The 20,060-nt window shown below is 37.7% G+C and overlaps 2 protein-coding genes across 2 annotated transcripts; both read right to left on the reverse strand.

Annotated features, from left to right (window-relative positions):
* Positions 1 to 354: 354 nt before the first annotated feature.
* On the reverse strand, positions 355 to 1,173 carry LOC141718172 (uncharacterized). Its single transcript, XM_074520551.1, has one exon. The coding sequence runs from the start codon at positions 1,171 to 1,173 to the stop codon at positions 355 to 357; it is 819 nt and encodes a 272-aa protein (XP_074376652.1).
* Positions 1,174 to 12,805: 11,632 nt separating this feature from the next.
* On the reverse strand, positions 12,806 to 18,157 carry LOC141718173 (oligouridylate-binding protein 1B-like). Its single transcript, XM_074520552.1, has 8 exons — positions 18,073 to 18,157; positions 15,097 to 15,141; positions 14,904 to 15,004; positions 14,077 to 14,153; positions 13,937 to 13,998; positions 13,743 to 13,843; positions 12,939 to 13,009; positions 12,806 to 12,854 (listed from the first exon to the last, which is right to left on the reverse strand). Exons 1-8 carry the CDS (start codon positions 18,155 to 18,157, stop codon positions 12,806 to 12,808), a joined length of 591 nt encoding a protein of 196 aa, XP_074376653.1.
* Positions 18,158 to 20,060: the final 1,903 nt, after the last annotated feature.

Below are 20,060 nucleotides of genomic sequence, written 5' to 3' on the forward strand. Positions count from 1 at the left end.
GCGGTGAGTGCGTAATTGTCACGCGTTGGCAAATTTGTGCACGAGCATATTTAAATAAGCGAAAATTTGTTTAGGTCCATTTTTCTATTGTTTGGTAGGTATGTAAATTTTTTTTGAGTCTGTATGATTAAATAATAAATTTTATTTATTTGAGAGAGGGTGTCATAACGTTAAATGTAAAAACGTTAACTGTTAGACGTAGACATAAAATGAATGTGCATTGAGCATTGGAAACCAAAATATTATGATAGAACAAGTAAATAATGAAATGGAAAACAAGGAAACAGAACCATATTACAAGTAGACTGCTTGTAATAGCAATAGTACATATGTTTGACAACAAGATCACGTGTTTTAGTGTGGGCGCCCTGGGCATTTCTTACTACGCTTGGTGTGACCTTCTTGGTTACATAAACTACATTTCATTCCAGACCGCGGACCATCAATCTCTGTTCGGATCCGCACCGATTGTCCCTTATCCCCGCGTTTTTTCTTTAGTTTTTTCAAGGACTTTTTCGGCACTAACTTTCCATACCCCTGCCAAGGTACGGGTAAGTCGTAGTTCCAGTATTCAGTTGGTTCCAATGGATAAATTATTGGCCTGTACATGTCCTGCATTGTTTTGTTCTTATGGAAATGTTCGATGAAATGCTCCCAACCTAATCCATGTGTTATACAACGTGCCATTGCATGGGAGCACAACATGTGATGGGTCGCCCATTTTCCACAGGTGCACGTACGGTCATTGAGGTTGACAACCTGGGTTTTACCTCCCTTTACCGTCCCCTTAGCAGTTGTGTACTGATGTGTTAGTATTTTCATAATCCCACGGAGATGATGGAAAGTAATAACCGTATGTCCTGTTGCCTTCCTCCGAATTTTTGCTAACATAGCGGCGGAACGTGCACATAACTGTTGCCCCTCTTGTAGACCGTCATCCACTATGTTTCGATGTTTATCTACAATTGTGACCACCTTGTAGAAGAGGTACTCCATCATTGCTGTTACTGGAAGAAAACGAGCCCTCCTTATGTTGCCGTTGAAGCCCTCAAACATGTTTGTGGTTGTTTGACCAAAGCGAACACCACTATCGTGGGAAAGTGTCCACCTCTCCACGGGTATTGTAGCAAGATATTGTAGGGCGGTGGGGGAAATTTCACCAATCCTTGACATATATGTGTCGTGCTTTGAGACTTATGTGGTTCTTCTAGCTTTCCACATTAATTTTTTTAGATCACCATCTGAGTGATGACTAAAAAAGTTACTTCTTACATTGAGGAGACAGAACCTATGGATGCCGAGTGGCTCAGCAAAACCGTTCTGAGCGTCTCGTAGGGCGGTGATAATACTGGCAGCACGGTCAGAAATGATGCAGACGCCGGTCCGTTGCCGACAGACATGTCTTCGAAGATGCTGCAAAAACCAAGACCAGTTCTCGTACGTCTCCTCAACAACCAACCCATAACAGAGAGGGAACGGGTGGTTGTTCGAATCAACACCCATAGCAATAAGCAGCTTGCCCCTATATCTTCCTTTCAAGAATGTCCCATCTATTGAAATCACAGGACGTGCATATTGCCACCCGTCCATCATTGCCTTTAAAGACCAAAAAATCCGCTTGCAGACGGACGTGCCCACTCCTTAGCATGAGGGACAGCATCGATCTCAACAATGGTTCCAGGATTTGTCTTCATAATGGCTGTCAGGAACATGGGTAGAGCTTGGTATGTTGTAGCCCAACAGCCATACACTTCCTCAATTCCTATTTGCTTCCCTCTCCACGCTTTCTTGTACCCCACTATGTGGTTGTGCTCGTTGTTGATCAGCGGGATAATGGCTTTAATGGGAATTTCTGGTGTATCTATTACCTATTTCACATAAAATAGTAAATGTCAAAAAAAATTCGGCCTTAATAAGTGGCGTTTGCTAAAGATTTACTTACAAGTGGTTTTACAATCTGCGCAATCATCCTTGCAGATAACTTCTTGTGATCTTGTAACGGCTGATCGACCATGCATTTGTGTTCCTCTCTATTAAAATTAATCCGCCAGTACCCGAAATCATGCATGAAAGCAGCCCTCATCCTCCAATTACACCCCTCAGCCCGACACTGTACAATGAGCTGTTCTTTGTTACTCCTTATAGTTTTATATGTACGGTCAATGCTAATATGTGCACGCCTCACTGCTCCCAAGAGCGTTGCTTTGTCACGGTAACACATTCCCTCACCCAGTTCCCCCTTGTCGAGGTCTTCATCAGCATATATATCATTAGGGTTATCTATGATTGGTGGAGTGTATTGCTCTGTGCGAAACCATGGAACCCTTAGAACATGATGTTCTTCTCGAACTAACGAAAATGTATTGGAAATTTCTTCATTTCTCTCTGAATGTCCTTCACCATCTTCGGTGGCAGAAGATTCCTCGTTGTCATCATCGTGAAGGTGAAAATTCTCCTTATTTGATGAATTGGCTACAACTCCATCTTCCAGCAGGGCTAACCGCTGACCTGAATCTCTTCCCACCACATCACTTTCATAACTAGCCCCCCTTGAAACCCGCCACTGTATTGACTGCTTTCCCCTCCATACCCTCTACCATGTTCAGTAGTCCCCCCTCCATAGCCTCCACCATATTGACTACTCCACCTTCTATTACCTCCACCATGTTCAATAGTCCCCCCTTCATACCCCTCACCATATTGACTACTCCCCCCTCCATAGCCTCCATCATATTGTATACTCCCCCCTCCATATCCTCCAACATATTGACTACTACCCCCTTCATACCGTCCACCATGTTCACTAGCCCCCCTACCAGACCCTCCACCATGTTGAGTAGTCCTCCCTCCATACCCTACACCTTGATCAAAAAGTACATTTGACCACAGTGGCTGTACATCACCACCGTATGTTGTTGCTCTTGGTTGTGACCCGAAATTATGCTGGAATGAGTACGGGTCATCAACAACAATTTCTTCTGTTTCGATGAACAAAGAAACATCTCATTGAACGTTTAGCAACATGGCAGGAACATTTAACATGCTTGTAACATCATCATCACATAAAATATCCATTTGATAAAAACCTTCAACTAGGTTGTACTGAACAAGATATGGATACTTTAAAATCAATTTTAAATTCCACTGATACGAACTAATGTTCATTAAATTATACACGACACTTTTAAGCTCATTGTAAGTGGTACCAAACCTAATAAACATCATTTTTTTGGATCGATGGAGTAATTTATATTACTACCATCTCGAATAACTACTCCACCCCAAAAAAATTTGACGTTCACGTGGCCTTCCATCTCCCTGCGTCGAAGACAACATTAACAGTTAGGAAACCAAAGTCAAGATTGTACATGTAAACAAACATACATGTAATGCTGACATACCTTTTTCGATAAGGGAATGTTCTACAAGTATGAACGATATTATTTTCCTAAAGATTTAGGAACTTAGAATTGCAGTATGTTATGAATACATGCAATATAGGAGGACACATATAAATAGGAATATAAGCTGTAGGCTAGAGATAGCTAAATATTTTGAGAATTCAGATAGGAATGCATTATTGATAGAATCCAATGGAGATTTCTGATAGGATTTTTGTTAAAGAGAAATCTACTATTTTTGTCCCATTTGGAAGATATGAAAGAGAAGATAAGATTCTTGAAATTTACAACAAAAGCAAATGTTGTATTATATTGTTTATGTTTTTTTTGTTTAATTTTATTTGAGTCCGTGATTAATAATTATGTCTTACAAAATTACTTGGCATAAGTAATTGTCTTACTCATCGTCAGACAAAAAACAATCAGGAACATAATCAGGACCTATAGCGAAATGATGATACATCATTGTAGTGTGGAGGTCGCCGTCTTCAGCATACTCCTGACTTCTTCTTTGTAGGTCTTTACGGTTTAAGCGCATCCTCATTCGATTCTCTTCCTCTCTAGCATGAAATAATGCTAATTCCAGCTCACGAGGCATGTCTCGCTGCATGTGTATGGCGCGTTGTTTTGGTATTTGCACTCCTTCCTGGACACATTGGCCCATACAACTGTTGAGACACCTAACACGCCATTCCCATTCCCCCTGCATCATGATTATTGAACTTCCCGCGTAACGTTCAATCAGATCCATTGAGTACCTAAAATTGTCATCACAAAACCATTTCCTACCAATTGCTCGGTTAATATCACCAGGGGTATAACTCATTATATTGTTGTTACTATATCATGGAATTTAAAATATCACAAGGGGTATAACACACTCTATTTATAACATAAAAGTAGGTGCAAAGATACAGCTCTTTACGCTTCCCAGTAATGAGATGCAGTGTTGCATAACTTTATGTCATGTCAAATACTGTTTCACTATTTTTTTTTACAGGCTATCCACCATACCTTATCTTCTTGCTACAGTAAACGTCACTGATGAAAGTAATGCATCCAAGCATTAGACTATTCATGACACTTTCAAATTGCTAATAATTCATCATTCACGTGTTGCAGTGTATTTCGTACAGTGACTAGTCACTTCTAAATAATTGATGTTGAATGCATGTTACTTCTGATAGGAATACGGAATGAAAATGAATGACTAGAAAATCAGGATTTTTCAATATAACCTATTAATCAAGATGTGAAACAAATTATAACTATCAATAACATGTCTTCTAACACAAATCGCAACTGGTTGCTCATAGAAAGAGATGATGATTACCGTAGTCTTAGAGTTATTGATGCTAAAGAGTACTTTGCTGGTGTACGTTGCAAATGGGCTTATCGACGTGAAGAATCTGACCGGTTGAGAGATGCCCTGCTTTCTATGGGTCTAGGAGTTCCAACTCGACATTCTATTGGCATATATTCTCAAGCGGGGATAGTCCAACTTGGGCAGGATTTAGGAAAAAAGTTATTAGGGCTGTGACAAATACTAGAAAGGAAAATAACCGAATGTTGTTGCGTAGGAGTCGTCAGTACATGTATGAACTGGTGCTAGATTCTGTCCGCGACATTGGGAGAGAGCTTACAGAAGATGAACAACACAGACTATTACAAATTGAGAACTACCTTTCCGACGATTATATGTCCGATGATTGACTTTGAATTATGTGCTATCTTATTTTCTCCCTTTTTATATATTAAATTTTGTTTACTTATGGGAATTAAAAAATGTATTTTACGAATCCTGTAATTATAAATACACTTATGAAGTCATAATTACTTTACGTGAACTGTCATTCACAGTAGCTTATGTCTTTTTAACCAATTCACTTATAAATACAAGGTCACAAACTCATGAAGTCACACTCCTATAAAGTAATTATGTCTTCACTCCCAAACTTGGATTTATGTTTTTGCGGAAAAATAGCTATTGTAGCGCACTACTGGAAGGGTATTGACGCGGGAAGGCGGTTTATCAAATGTCCCGACTGTGCTTACATTTACGAACGTTGGATCGAAGAGCCACTTGAACCCTGTGCAGCAGTTCTCATTGAAATCCTTAGGGAAGAAATTACCAGAGAGAATATAGCCCATTCTGCAGAAATTTGTGAGCTGCAGCGCGAAATTGAGGAGTCAAAAATGGAATTTCAGAGAATGAAGGCGTTCATCGAGTCCCATACCTGGAACCTCAATGAGAATGATGATGACTCCGACGATACAGATGAATGATTCCGTTCATATATTTTCTGCTCCTAATATTTGTATTTCTGCATCGTATCCTTTCTATTCTTGTATCGTGTTATTATTATGTATCGAACCAGGCACAGTTTTTCAAATGTGTTTTATTATGTACCTTATGTTATGTGATGGAATTGTGTTTCAAGTTAAGTATTCATTTCCAGCAAATTATATTTTTATCAATTTCATATTAAGGCTCAAAATAGCCTTCTACCACATTTTCACACTTCGAATATTACCATATTAGTTCCAACTAACTTAATATATTTTTTAAATGAAATATAGATTTTAATAACTATATTATCAATAAAAAAATTAAAATATATATTACTAAGTAAGATATTTTACTAAGTAATATTACATAATTTTTTTAACTTGGTAATAATATAAATACAAAGTAATATAATATTAGTTCCAACTAATTTAATTACTATTTTTGGAACAAAGTAATAGAAACGTAATTTGAGAAAAATTGACACCAAATTATATTTTTATCAATTTCATATTAAGGCTCAAAATAGCCCTCTACCACATTTTCACACTTCGAATATTACCTTATTAGTTCCAAATAACTTAATATATTTTTTAAATGAAATATAGATTTTAATAACTATATTATTAATAAACTAAATTAATATATGTATTACTAAATAAAATATTTTACCAAGTAATATTGTATAATTTTTTTAACTTAGTAATAATATAAATACAAAGTAATATAATATTAGTTCCAACTAATTTAATTACTATTTTTGGAACAAAGTAATAGAAACGTAATTTGAGAAAAATTGACACCAAATTATATTTTTAGCAATTTCATATTAAGGCTCAAAATAGCCCTCTACCACATTTTCACACTTCGAATATTACCTTATTAGTTCCAACTAACTTAATATATTTTTTAAATGAAATATATATTTTAATAACTATATTATTAATAAACTAAATTAAAATATATATTACTAAGTAAAATATTTTACTAAGTAATATTACATAAATTTTTTAACTTACTAATAATATAAATACAAAGTATTAGGAGAATAATGTTTTGTATTAGGAAATTTAAAGAAAAATAGGAAGAAGAGGAAATACTGAGCGGATAAGAAACAAGAAGGAAAAAAGAAGGAAAAAAGAAAGAGAAAAAGAAAAAAAAAGACGTCGGCGGAAGAAACCCAGGCCAACCGGCGTTCTTGGAGGAGGAAGTAAAGCAGGAAAACAAGGATTCCCCGCAGCAACAGGCGTTCGCCCCGGATCTCGCAGCAGCAACAGGCGTTCCTCTCGGTCTCTCTCTCTCTCTCTCTCTCTCTCTCTCTCTCTCGGTCTCTCTCTCTCTCTCTTTGTTATTACAGTGCATTCACCGAATTTTGTTCTGTTTATTTCAATAATTAAATCGTTGTTTTGTGTTTATTCCAATAATTGCAACGAAATTCTGCCTTAGAATTAGTTCGTAAATTTCAAAATTCTGCCTACATATGGTTTGTTAATTATGTTATAATTATGCCTATATATGGTTTGTTAATTAAAAACGCATGATTGGTTAGATCGATTTTTAGAAATTTTATGCCTTATAGTCTGTACAATTATGTTAATTTTTAGAAATTGTTGTAATTTAAGATTGAAATTTAATTACCTGTTTACAAATAATTAATAATTATTTTCTTATATTTATGCCTACCGTTAAATTTAATAAATTGCAAAAATATAGTTAATCAGTTATATATAAAATGCTTAGATGTAATTAATAATTATTTGCTTATATTAATTGCTATCACCAAAATAATTAGTTCGTACATTCATTGGATGACAGGCTTGTTATACTGAGTTTGTTGGTTGGCTTTTTGGATTGGGAATGTGATAATATAGCGAAAATGCTGTCCATTTTTTTTTTAGATTTTACAATGCCTTATAACAAGTTCCTTTCTTTTACAGGATTAAATGGCTGGACGACAACTTATCAACCCGGGACCAATTGAAGGGGATTTACTTAATCAACATAACAGACATCATTCACAGTTTGTGTGGGATGGTACGGTACACATTCTTTTCCCAATATCCGTTATAATTTACAAAAGTCTTGATGCGTATTTTAAATGCATAATTACACATTTACTTGCAGGGTAATGATGATCATTTACGGCTACGTTCGAATTTCAAAACATACTGGGATTGTATTGAGGCGAACCCCCAACCACAACGTATCCACGATGCCGTAAGAGAAGCTGATTTCATGGGTGTTCTGCTAACCGGGAGTATGAGACATGATGTTGGGCTCATATCCGCTTTTCTTGATCACTGGCGCTCGGAGACTCATACTTTCCATCTCCGTTTTGGCGAGGCCACTGTGATATTGGAGGATGTTTACTACATATTGGGCCTACGCAGTGTCGGACGTCCAGTGTTACCTATTGGATGGGATGTAGGTGCATCTTTACTCCATGAGCTTCTTGGTGTTGCCCTAGATCCAGAGCAAGATATGGATGTCATAAAGAAGGGTGAAATTAAGATCAGTTGGTTGGTTCGTCATTTTGGTGATTGTTCATATTTACACTCTTCTGCTGGTCATGACTACGAGCGTGAGCTCCTGTACCACACACGTGCGCACTTGCTTCTGCTCATTGGCTCTACTGTGCCGAATTACAGTGGTTACCGCATGCCTTTGAACCTCCTCCCATTTGTTCGGCACGTGGAACACATCAGTACTTACAGCTGGGGCAGTGCATGTCTGGCTTATCTTTATCGACGCTTGTGCCCCACCAGTATTGGATATAAGATGGAGCTTTGTGGGTCCATGACTTTATTACAGGTACATATCCATACTACAACCTTCATGCATACTATTATATACATGATACATGCTTCATACTTAATATTATATGCGTTCAGGTTTGGATCTATGAGCATTGTACAACCTTAGCTCCGATGCAGCGAAATGTTTATTTGATGCAGCATCCCCGTGCTCTGAGGTATGCTATATTCTGACTCATTTGTTTGATTTTCACAAATGTTGTAACCATGTCGTTAATACAATATATTTTGCTCTAGGTGGATGGTCTCATTGAATGCTACGACTGTGCAGACACATTCGTTACGCGGGATTCGCTATGACCTAGATACCATGTCCGAGGATTCCTTCAGGTGGAGGCCCTACGAGGATTGCGCGGATGAGGCATGAGACATCCCTACGCTTGAGCTATCACTTATGTGTGCACCTTCTCCCCTTTTTTACTTGACATGGGTGGAGTGGTGCTACACTGATAGGGTCACTAGACAGTTTGGCTACTTGCAACAGGTCCCTACCGACTCTCCACTCGAAGGCCATGATTCTTTCCATAGGGGTCAGAGAGGATGGCCTTTGCAGTTCGATAGGTTGCGTGAGCTGTGGGACTCACGCCACAGTGCAGTGCTTCAGCCACCAGCTTACAGGCGTACTCGGAGACCTATGTGCGCAGTTCAGTATCCTCAATGGTTCGATAGAGTCACAAGGCGTTTCATGATCAACCCTAGGATGTGGAGGGGCCAACAAGGCTTCCAAGGGTCGCAGGGATACCTACCCGTGGCTGTAAGATTTATATTCTTAAGTAAACTACCTCTGGTTTTTTCCTTATATGAGTTATTGTTCACACTTTTACATGTTGTCAATGCAGGCTGAGGGCTTGTCCGCTACCTACCACCAGATTCGGGGTTCGGGCGTGGCTGAGGATGATGCCATATGATTCACTTCTCTTTCACAGAGGCCCCCGCATCCACCTCCTGCTACCCCACGTATTAGCGGTGCTCATGCACGTAGGCCACATATCGCTTCTCTTCATGTTCCGATAGCTCCTTTGGATGTTGGGAGCCTTGGCATCGCCCATCAGTTGGTGAGGGTTCTTCTCTATACACCTCGTCTGCATCAGGTTGGGAGCAAAGTTCCCTGGGGCATGGACATACTGAGCCTACCTGGGACCACTACATTCAGGGAGAGGGATCCTCTCATATGTCTACTTGGGATCGTAGTTCCCAAGTCCATGATGTTGCGGGCTCCTCGTGGGGGCAGATATCTCAGAGCCATGCTACTGCTACAGAAAGGGCCTATCAGAAAATATTGGACGAAATAAATGCTGATAAAATGAAGATTGAAAGGGCCTATAACGATATGTCCCAAACGGAGGAGGAACGTCCGTCAAGTGGATGAGGTTTACAAAAAATATGACATAATGGAAATCAACCTTATCGAACAAGACGATAACTTAATAGCAAGGTACGTTGTGGCTCATCAGCAACACCTACAGATGGAGGCTGAGAATGAAGAGTCTGGTGAAGAGTCTGATGAATATGTTGTTAACCTTGCTGTTTTTTAGCAAATAATGTAATTTCTTTGCCTCATTGTAATAGTTTTCCCCCCAAATATCTTATTCTTGTCCATCACTGCATTAAACACCCCATGTGCGAATCTCCTCGAAAATAAGATAAGTTGAAACAAGTACTGTGTATTTTCAAAGGTAATGCACATGTAATAATTCTAAACTTTAGTCACGTGCAAATGTTTTAAATGATTTGAAAACTCAAACTATTAAATTCACCTTCATCATTATTGCCCCAGTTCAAAATTTAAAGTTTTACCAGTTCATTTTTTGGCCTATAAATATCTGCGAACCTATACGTCATCATCTCAATTTCACCCCTCTCTAGTTTAACATTCTCCACATTTTTAGATTCATACACTGAGGTCATGGACAAGGGCAAGGGACACGCAAGCTCGGAAATGCGTAACAACGGGGAAGTTAATTGGTATAAATGGACCGAATCTCAGGCACCTACTAAATCTCACAGAGAAAAAATCAGTGAGGTCAAGCAATTTATCCGAATAATGCGAGCTATACGGGCTGCACAAGGATTCGCCGTCCGTGACAATGAATAGTTTATTGGGTACGGGGAAATGCACTTCGAGTTTATGAAAACATCGATCCGGTACGAAGATAACATTAATAAGAATTTCAACGCTGGTAACATTTCAAAGGAAGAACATGATTATGAATTAAAAGAAATGTGTCGATACTACCACTTCATGGAGGACGAGCTTGAGATGAGGAAAAAGGAGGCCGATGATGTAGTCGCAAGGCGTAGGAGTGAAAAGATACGTGAAGAGGAACAACAGTGGGATAAGAAATATTCTAAGTATATTGTCAAACTTGGGGATTTTTCTCAAGGCCACGATGATGCTGGTATGGATACAAACATCTGTTATAGCACTCACGGCCCTGACCCGTGGCCACCGCATCAAACTTGGTCGAGTAGACACGCATCGACCCACAAAAATGGGGAGGGAGGTCATAAGCATGCCTCCCCTCACATTCAAGGGGATGAGGAAGAAAATGATGAGAAAACTAACGAGATTGAAGATCAAGAATTTGATCATTGCGTAGTTAATCTTGCGGATGACTAAAGAATTTGAGAGTTCTTTCATTATCCCTTTTTCAGTTGCAATGTACTTCCTACTTTATCATTTTTATTATCCCACTTTCCGTTACAACGTACTTTTAAATTCTTTATCCCTCATGACACCCTTTCTCGAGTTTCAAATTAAAAAATAAAATGTAACATATACCGTACAAATATATTTTACATACCTACCAAACAATAGAAAAATGGACCCAACAAATATTTTGCCAATTACGCACAAACATGCCCTCGCTTGACAATTACGCACTCGCCGCTCAATACACCATTTTCGAAGCTACAAAAGTGTTACTGGTATTAGTTTTTAATAAAAAAAAATTCCCAAAATATAGGTTTACATTACAACACAACAAAAAAATTTGGAACCCAATAAATCTACGGTTATTTACATACGCTCATGCCAAAACATGCCCTCACCTACAAATTTTGATCTCACATTGCACGACACCCTTTTCGGAGCTAGAAAAGTCTTATTTATATGGTTTTTTATTTAAATTAAAAAATACACACATAAAATAGGTTTACATTACAAGCCAACAAAAAAATAACAAAAAACATTTTCCATTTTTTTAATATGGGAGTCCAAAAATAGCCCTTCATCTAATTTAATTCCGCTCAAAACAAAACAAACACAAGTCATTATTCCTCGCAGAAAAAAAAATTGTAAATGACCCCAGAACGTCACTTGTTCAGGGTGTCAATTGAAGATCCCCGAAAGTACAGGCGTTTTGTACCATTTTTGGAATTTTTTGAATATGTATACCAAAAAACTGAACTTCTTGTTGAACTGTACCATAAAAGGGACGGAGCCTGAAATTTGATACTTCATTTCCTTTCAAGGAAACTGATATTTCTCTTGCCTGGCTATCGCATCTATCCTTTTAAGTAACTGATAAGTTTTTTTTAGGATTATGGAATATGTTTTGAGAATATTTCTGATGTGTATGCGTCTTTATCATGCAGCACATGAATCCAAGTTCATAGCAAGAAAACTTCTGGCCAGCTAGCTAGTTCTTACACAGGGTAAATGTTTCTCTTAAACTGATATTCTCTTTTTGTATTTTGGAATTTGTCATAGATAAGTCACATAAGTTCATAATTACTGTTGAAATTTAAATAGATTAGATAGAACTGATATTTATTACTTCATTTCCTTTAAAGGAAACTGATATTTCTCTTTCCTGGCTCTCATATCTGTCCATTTGAGTGACTGATTCTTTTAGGAATATGGAATATGTTTTGAGTAAATTTCTGATGTGTATGCATCTTTATCATGCAGCACAAACACCCCCCCCCCCCAAGTTGATAGCAATAAACCTTCCGGCCCGGCAGCTAGTTCTTCCTCGGTAAATATTTTTTTTAAACCGATATTTTCTTTTTGTGTTATGGAGTTTGTCACATATAAGTCACATAAGTTATAAATACTATTAAAATTAAATATTACAATAGAGGGAGAAACTTACGAGCAACTGCTATAAACCAAGAAACATGCGAATGGTGAATAATAGAGCATCAATAACTTGAAAATTGCAGCATCAGTAACTTCAGAACTGTGTTCACCTAGAAATATGTTGTAATGACCTACACAACTAGATTGTATTACTAATACTTATCAAACACAAAAGAAATTATATGATAGCCTATGTAGCAAAGAAAAAATAAATATAGACCTACTTGAAGGGTCCTTTCTCTGAATTGACTTTAATAGGTTGTCCAAACCTGCCATATAAAGAAATATTAAACAAGGCCAGAATTAAGACAAACTGCAGAAGATTAGATATACCATAATATACTAACAGATGCCTTCCATTGAGTGACAATGTAGCAAGCCCTCCACATTTACGATCAAAGTAGTTGGCAAATCCATAGGATGACTATAATGTTCAGATAAGAGTAACAAGGATTCAGATAATATGGTCGATATAAAAAACTAAAGAGATATCAAGTTTTTAGCATGATAAAATGCATCACCTCCATCTACTAAATCTTTTTATTACAACAGAGTAAACTATGCCTAAAATATGGCTATATCTTTGAGCAACTAATAATTTCTAATTAAATTGACAAATTGTTCTGTTTTTTTGCATAATCTTAATCACACAGCGCAAATATTCCCCAAGTTCAAAGCGAGAAACCACAGCTAACTAGTTCTCCGTGCTCTAGGTAAATATTTCCTTTAAACTGGTACTTTCATTTTGTATTTTGGAATTTGTTACATAAAAGTCACATAAGTTCATAAATACTTTTGAAATTTAAATAGATTAGATAGAACTGATATTTATAACTTCATTTCCTTTAAAGAAAACTGATATTTTTTATTCCTGGCTATCATATATGTCCTTTTGAGTGACTGATATTCTTTTAGGAATATGGAATATGTTTTGAGTATATTCCTGATGTGTATGCATCTTTATCATGCAACCCAAAAATCCTCCAAGTTGATAGCAATGAACCTCCCCGCCTGGAAGCTAGTTCTTCCCCATGGTAAATATTTCCTTTAAACATATACTTTCTTTTTGTATTATTAAATAAGTCACATAAGTTATAAATAATATTGAAAATAAATATTAGAATAGAGGGAGAAACTTACGAGCAACTGCTATAAACCGCGGAACATGCGAACGGAGAATAATGTAGCATCAATAACTTGAAAATTGTAGCATCAGTAACTTCAGAACTGAGTTCACCTAAACATATGTTGTATTGACCTGCACAACCAGATTGTATTAATAATACTTATCAAACACAAAAAAAATTATATGATAGCCTATGTAGCAAAGAAAAAATAAATATAGACCTACTTGAAGGGTCCTCTCTCTGACCACTGGCATAAGCCCAATTGACTTTAATAGGCTGTCTAAACCTGCCATATAAAGAAATATTATACAAGGCCAGAATTAAGACAAACTGCAGAAGATTAGATATTCCAGAATATACTTACAGATGCCTTCCATTGAGTGACAATGTAGCAAGCCCTCCACATTTATGATCAAAGTAGTTGGCAAATCCATAGGATGACTATAAAGTTTAGATAAGAGTAACAAGGATTCAGGTAACATGGTCGATATAATATACTAAAAAGATATCAAGTTTTTAGCATGATAAAATGCATCACCTCCATCTACTAAACCTTTTTATTGCAACAGAGTAAACTATGCCTAAAATATGGCTATACCTTTGAGCAACTGATAATTTCTTGTTAAATTAAAAAATTGTTTTGTTTTTTTGCATAATTCTAATCACACAGCGCAAATGTTTCCCAAGTTCAAAGCGAGAAACCATCCGTCGAGCTAACTAGTTCGTCGTGCTCTATGTAAATAATTCCTTTAAACTAGTATTTTCATTTAGTATTTTGGAATTTGTTACATACAAGTCACATAAGTTCATAGATACTTTTGAAATTTAAATAGATTAGATAGAACTGATATTTATTACTTCATTTCCTTTAAAGAAAACTGATATTTTTTATTCCTGGCTATCATATTTGTCCTTTTGAGTGACTGATATTCTTTTAGGAATATGGATTATGTTTTGAGTATATTTCTGATGTGTATGCATCTTTATCATGCAGCCCAAAAATCCTCCAATTTGATAGCAATGAACCTCCCCACCTGGAAGCTAGTTCTTCCCAAGGGTAAATATTTCCTTTAAACAGATACTTTCTTTTTGTATTATGAAATTAGTCACATATAAGTCACATGAGTTATAAATACTATTGAAATTAAATATTACAATAGAGGGAGAAACTTATGAGCAACTGCTATAAACCGAGAAACATGCGAATGGTGAATAATGTAGCATCAATAACTTGAAAATTGCAGCATCAGTAACTTCAGAACTGAGTTCACCTAGACATATGTTGTAATGACCTACACAATCAGATTGTATTACTAATACTTATCAGACACAAAAGAAATTAAATGATAGCCTATGTAGCAAAGAATGAAAAATATAGACCTACTTGAAGGGTCCTCTCTCTGAATTGACTTTAATAGGCTGTCCAAACCTGCCATATAAAGAAATATTATACTAGGCCAGAATTAAGACAAACTGCAGAAGATTAGATATACCAGAATATACTTACAGATGGCTTCCATTGAGTGACAATGTAGCAAGACCTCCATATTTACGATCAAAGTAGTTGACAAATCCATAGGATGACTATAAAGTTCAGATAAGAGTAACAAGGATTCAGATAACGTAGTAGATATAATAAACTAAAAGATATCAAGTTTTTAGCATGATAAAATGCATCACCTCTATCTACTAAACCTTTTTATTGCACTAGAGTAAGCTATGCCTAAAATATGGTTATACCTTTGAGAACTGATAATTTCTTGATAAATTGAAAAATTGTTATGTTTTTTTTGCATAATCTTAATCACGCAGCGCAAACATCCCCCAAGTTCAATATTATAATCTAAAAAAGATCTCAAGTTTTTAACATGACAAACTTTATCATGGAGTGAGGCATATAAACCTGAAGTTCAAGTAAAGGAACCTTTAGTGGTTGGGCTTGGCTCCCTTGGTCAGGTGGGTCCCCCGAAAGAAGCATTTTCTTTTGTTGCTTGAACTGTATATTTACATACTTATAATTTAATTGTTACAGTTTGTGCTTGTAATGTTTTAAATATATATTATCGTCTTTGACACATTTATGTAATCTCATTTAATTCATGGTATTCTATTATTGTATCGTATTTTTATCTATTTAAACAATTTAAAATTTTCTACCAAAAAAAAGTGTGAGTACAAATTTACATTAATAACATGTATTCAAATATATAGCAATAAATTATATGGTTCAAATTATTTAAAGAATATTATAAGAGTATAGAGGAACTTAGATAAACATAGATCATTTTGCTAATATCTTATCCATATCATATATGCATTTTTACATGACATTTATGTAGGTCATACAAATGCAAGTGAAAGATCTAAGAGTCATCCAATTATTTCATAACATTCCCCTTCGGATGGCTTGTGCAAACTAAAGCCTTGTTAAAACCTTCTAGAGAAAAACCTTTTGGGAAAAAATCTAGTGAAAGAAAAAGAACCAGAGTTGTACTAAAAATAAAGTAAAAATGAATGAGTGCATCATGTATTTCTCCCCTCATTATAACAAATCCGTCAATTTAACCCTTACTTAACGTCTTAAGTGGATGCTTATTGCTCCCCCTCGTTGTTACAACGAAACTCTTTAGTTTTGAAATATACCGTATATCTTTCTTTAGTACCTACAAAAAATTCAAATGTTTTTGGAAACTTAAGGAATGGAGAGGGTTTAGAAAAACACGATGCACTTTATTTTTAGTACAACTCATGTACTCTTTTTTCCTAAGATCTTTTTCCCACGTGGTTTTTTCCCTAGTAAAATTTTAATGACAACATGATGTTATGAAATAGTTGGATAACAAAAACAAATGAGAGTAGCATATTATTTTATCTCTACTTAAAATTATGCACAAACATAGACATATAGGCTAACTTGAAATTTTCATGGACTCCACTATCACATATATTGAATTAGATAGCATATATATTTGAGACACGCTAGTAGTAAGCATGTTAAGATATATATTAAAAGATATGATAGGAAAATTAAGTTTAACATACCATATAACACTTACCAAAATAAAAGCAGTAATGGGACTGGGACACGAGCAACTGGTAGATATTATAAAAGATCAGCAAAATGGTGCTCATAGTGTGTTAAAAAAATATTACAAGAGAAGAGAGGAACTTGGATAAACAGAGATCTAGTTCTGATATTTTTTCATTCTTACGTATGAAAAGTCAAAGATTACATGTTTTTAATGGAGGAAAGTGAAAGATCAAGATTCATCCAATTGTTTTATAACACGAAGCAATTTGTTATTTGAGGTTTATTGTGGATAACCTAGTGGGGATAGTTAGATAACCTAATGAAACGGTAACAATAACAATGATATGTATGTATTAACAGAGTTCTTTTATCATTTTTTTAGTAATTTTTTTATCTTTGGTTTTGTGACAGGAAGAATTTTGTCCATATTTTGAAACAATAGTTTGCTCAGCAATATAGGTCTAGCAGTCATTCCGTGCCCGTCAAAAGAAGACGCTATGCTAAAAAACCAAATTTTTTCAACTATGCCGAAAAAGCACTTCCTCGGGTCCTTATGTGCCTGTCGTATTGAAGGACGTTACTACATAGTAGTTGAGCAACATAAGCAGCAACAATAGGTCTTTTACAAAGCACAGCAACGTCAAACTGTCATTCGTTACCCATGACTTAATACTACTTTAAAAAAAGTTCATAGTAGTTGTTCTTCCCTTATTCTTAATTGTTTCTCCTTTGCTTAATATATTAAATCCCCATATATAGATTTCATGAAACTACACTTGGACAACCCTATAGTAAATTGCCATTGCAATACAAGTGTTCGAGTTGAAAAAAGATTTCATGACACCACAACTTGGACAACCCTATAATAAATTGTCATCGCAATGTGTAAACAACTCTGTATAAATTGTCATTTTAGGCATTTCCCTACTGTTGTCGAGGAGTTTCCCTACTGTGTCGACTCATGTCTCATACAAATATCTACGTACCCTATTTATAGGGATCAAGCCTCACGTAGTTCTTGGGGAACAAGTCACATAGGCTAGGGTTAGGACTCTTCAGCCCGTGCAGCCCAAGCCCATGATAGAGTCAGGCCTTCAGCTAATTAGTCACGTAAATCTCAACCGGCTCCGCACGCTTCCTACAATCTCGCGGCATCTCCGCAATCCTTCCCGTAATTGTAGGAGCAACCCGTTTCGGCCCCGAAATCTACGAGCAACTCAATCATCTATGAATTACTTTCCATGTCGAACATAAAGTCCTCTAATGTGGGCCGGCCTGGCGGCCTCGGCCCGCACCGCCTTCCTTTTCAATCAATAAATATAACGTTACCTTTGATTTCATAAGATGTGGGCTCACGATCCCAGCCCTCGTGTGGGCAACCAAGCCCAGCTCGAGTACTGTCACCTAAGCCCATCTCGTGTGAAGTCGCTTGAGCCCACCTCGCGCGTAGACACCCGATGGCAAGTGTGAGCCCAGCTCACATATCATAAGCCCAGCTCGCATGCCATGAGCCCAACTCGCATGTTACAAGCTCAGCCCGCATATGCTGGCCCAAATCATGGCTATTCAATGCACCCATGAGGACCTGTTTAGGTCCCCTGACCGAAAGCAGGCATAACAACTACCCTCCAAATTCCTGGTCACATCTTAAGGCTAGGAACTTTCTAGTCCTTTATGACCTCGCAGGTGTGAGCCTACCAGACAACACCAAGTCGCCTCGCGTGCCTCGCCTCGCATGCCTTTCATCTATCATGCATTTTGAATGCATGACAGATGTTGGACAGCTGGCGTGGGGATTTGTGTCCTCCTCTGAGATGATGACACGTGGCCTTCTCCCACTCTCTCTCCTACCCCCTATAAATATGTGAGATTTCATTTCATTTCTCACATTTCCAAGAACATTTATCGAATTGCGGTTCACTTTGCTCAAGAATCTACCACGGTGAAGATCATCATCTCCACAAGAATCGTCTACCGGCGGCGATATTCTCCCGGCACAGATTCATCAGGATCTTCATACACCTCTCCAACAGGTACTCTTCAATTCAATCCCATTTATATTCATGCTAGTTATTCGATTCGAGCACACACCACTTATTTGATACGAGCTCACACACACTCACAACATGAAATGCGAGCTCACACATTCCCCTGTAACTCGATGCAAGCATACACAATCATGATATGCGATGCGATCCCGTATGCTCGTTTAGATAATTAGGTGCGATCCCGTGTGAGATGTGAGGACACTTAGGTGTGCCCTCATACTTGTCTTTCCTTTCTTTTTAGGGCCACACACTAATTTTCACCATCTTTTATAGATGTCGAGTGCGTCTTCAGCCCATTCCTATGGATCGTCTCGCTCTTCCTCGAGCCCGGCTCGCACCTCTACTAGCCCGGTTCGCTCTTCCGCCACTCCGTCTCTATTAAACCAATATCCACTCGAGCAGTGAGGCTTGAAGGACTTTCAACGCGAGCTGACCACTCTTTCTGGTCGTCTTAGCCAACCCATCTCTCCCGGCTCAGCTATCACCCCTCAAGGGGCTTTGAACATTGCCAGAGTTGAGAACTCGATGCGAGCAGCTGGATCCGGCTCGCTTGATATTCACCTCGACCCTAACCCTGATGATTTCACCAGGGAGAAGAACATCTATGATTGGAGAGACAGACCTATGGATTTCTCCAAAATACCAGCCTCCCTCAGAGTGGAAGAGCTGCTAAACCGCGAGCCCGCTCCTTTATACATAGAACGGGCTGAGGAGATCTTAAGGGGGATGGTTGAAGAGAGGGCAGCCCGCCTGAGGCAAGCTGCAGCTAACAACCTCGACCCCATTCATGTTGACTCAGAATCTACTGACAGCGATCTGGGGAGTGCATACTATGATACCAAGAAGAAAGGAAAGGAGCCCGTACCTGCTTAATATCCTATCTTGGGGCTCGAGGGTGAAGAGGACGGCTCGCATTGGTCCTATGACTCCCCTCAAAGCGAGGAGGTGGCAGACGTCACTAGCCAATATAAAATCTGCAACTATAACTATGTCCCTGCGGCCTCTCATGAGCCCTATGTGCCTCCTGCCCAGCCCGAGCTTGAGGGTGAGATTATTTTTAAGAGGCAGATCATTCCTGACGGGGAGGAGAGCTCAACTGTAAATGAGGAGGTTAAGGTGCTCGCTTGCCGCGACCTTCCCACCTCACTGACTCAGAAACATTTGGCCGAGCACATTGAACAGTTCCAGCTCGAGGGCCATGTTGTCTTGCCCCTACCTCACATGAGGTGCTACAGATTTAACCATCCGGAGAATGGAGGTAGGGTGCCT

The sequence above is a fragment of the Apium graveolens genome, chromosome 4, assembly GCF_009905375.1.
Source record: "Apium graveolens cultivar Ventura chromosome 4, ASM990537v1, whole genome shotgun sequence".
NCBI classification, from domain to species: Eukaryota; Viridiplantae; Streptophyta; class Magnoliopsida; order Apiales; family Apiaceae; genus Apium; species Apium graveolens.

Excerpts from the sequence above, each read along its gene's own strand:
- LOC141718172 (XM_074520551.1), bottom strand. The coding sequence starts at position 1,173 with ATGTCAAGGATTGGTGAAATTTCCCCCACCGCCCTACAATATCTTGCT.
- LOC141718173 (XM_074520552.1), bottom strand. The coding sequence starts at position 18,157 with ATGGGCTTAGGTGACAGTACTCGAGCTGGGCTTGGTTGCCCACACGAG. Across the intron at positions 14,154-14,903 it reads CACCATTCGCATGTTTCTCG|TCATCCTATGGATTTGCCAA; the intron begins GTTTATAGCAGT and ends TAAACTTTATAG. Across the intron at positions 13,010-13,742 it reads CTCCGTTCGCATGTTCCGCG|TCATCCTATGGATTTGCCAA; the intron begins GTTTATAGCAGT and ends TGAACATTATAG.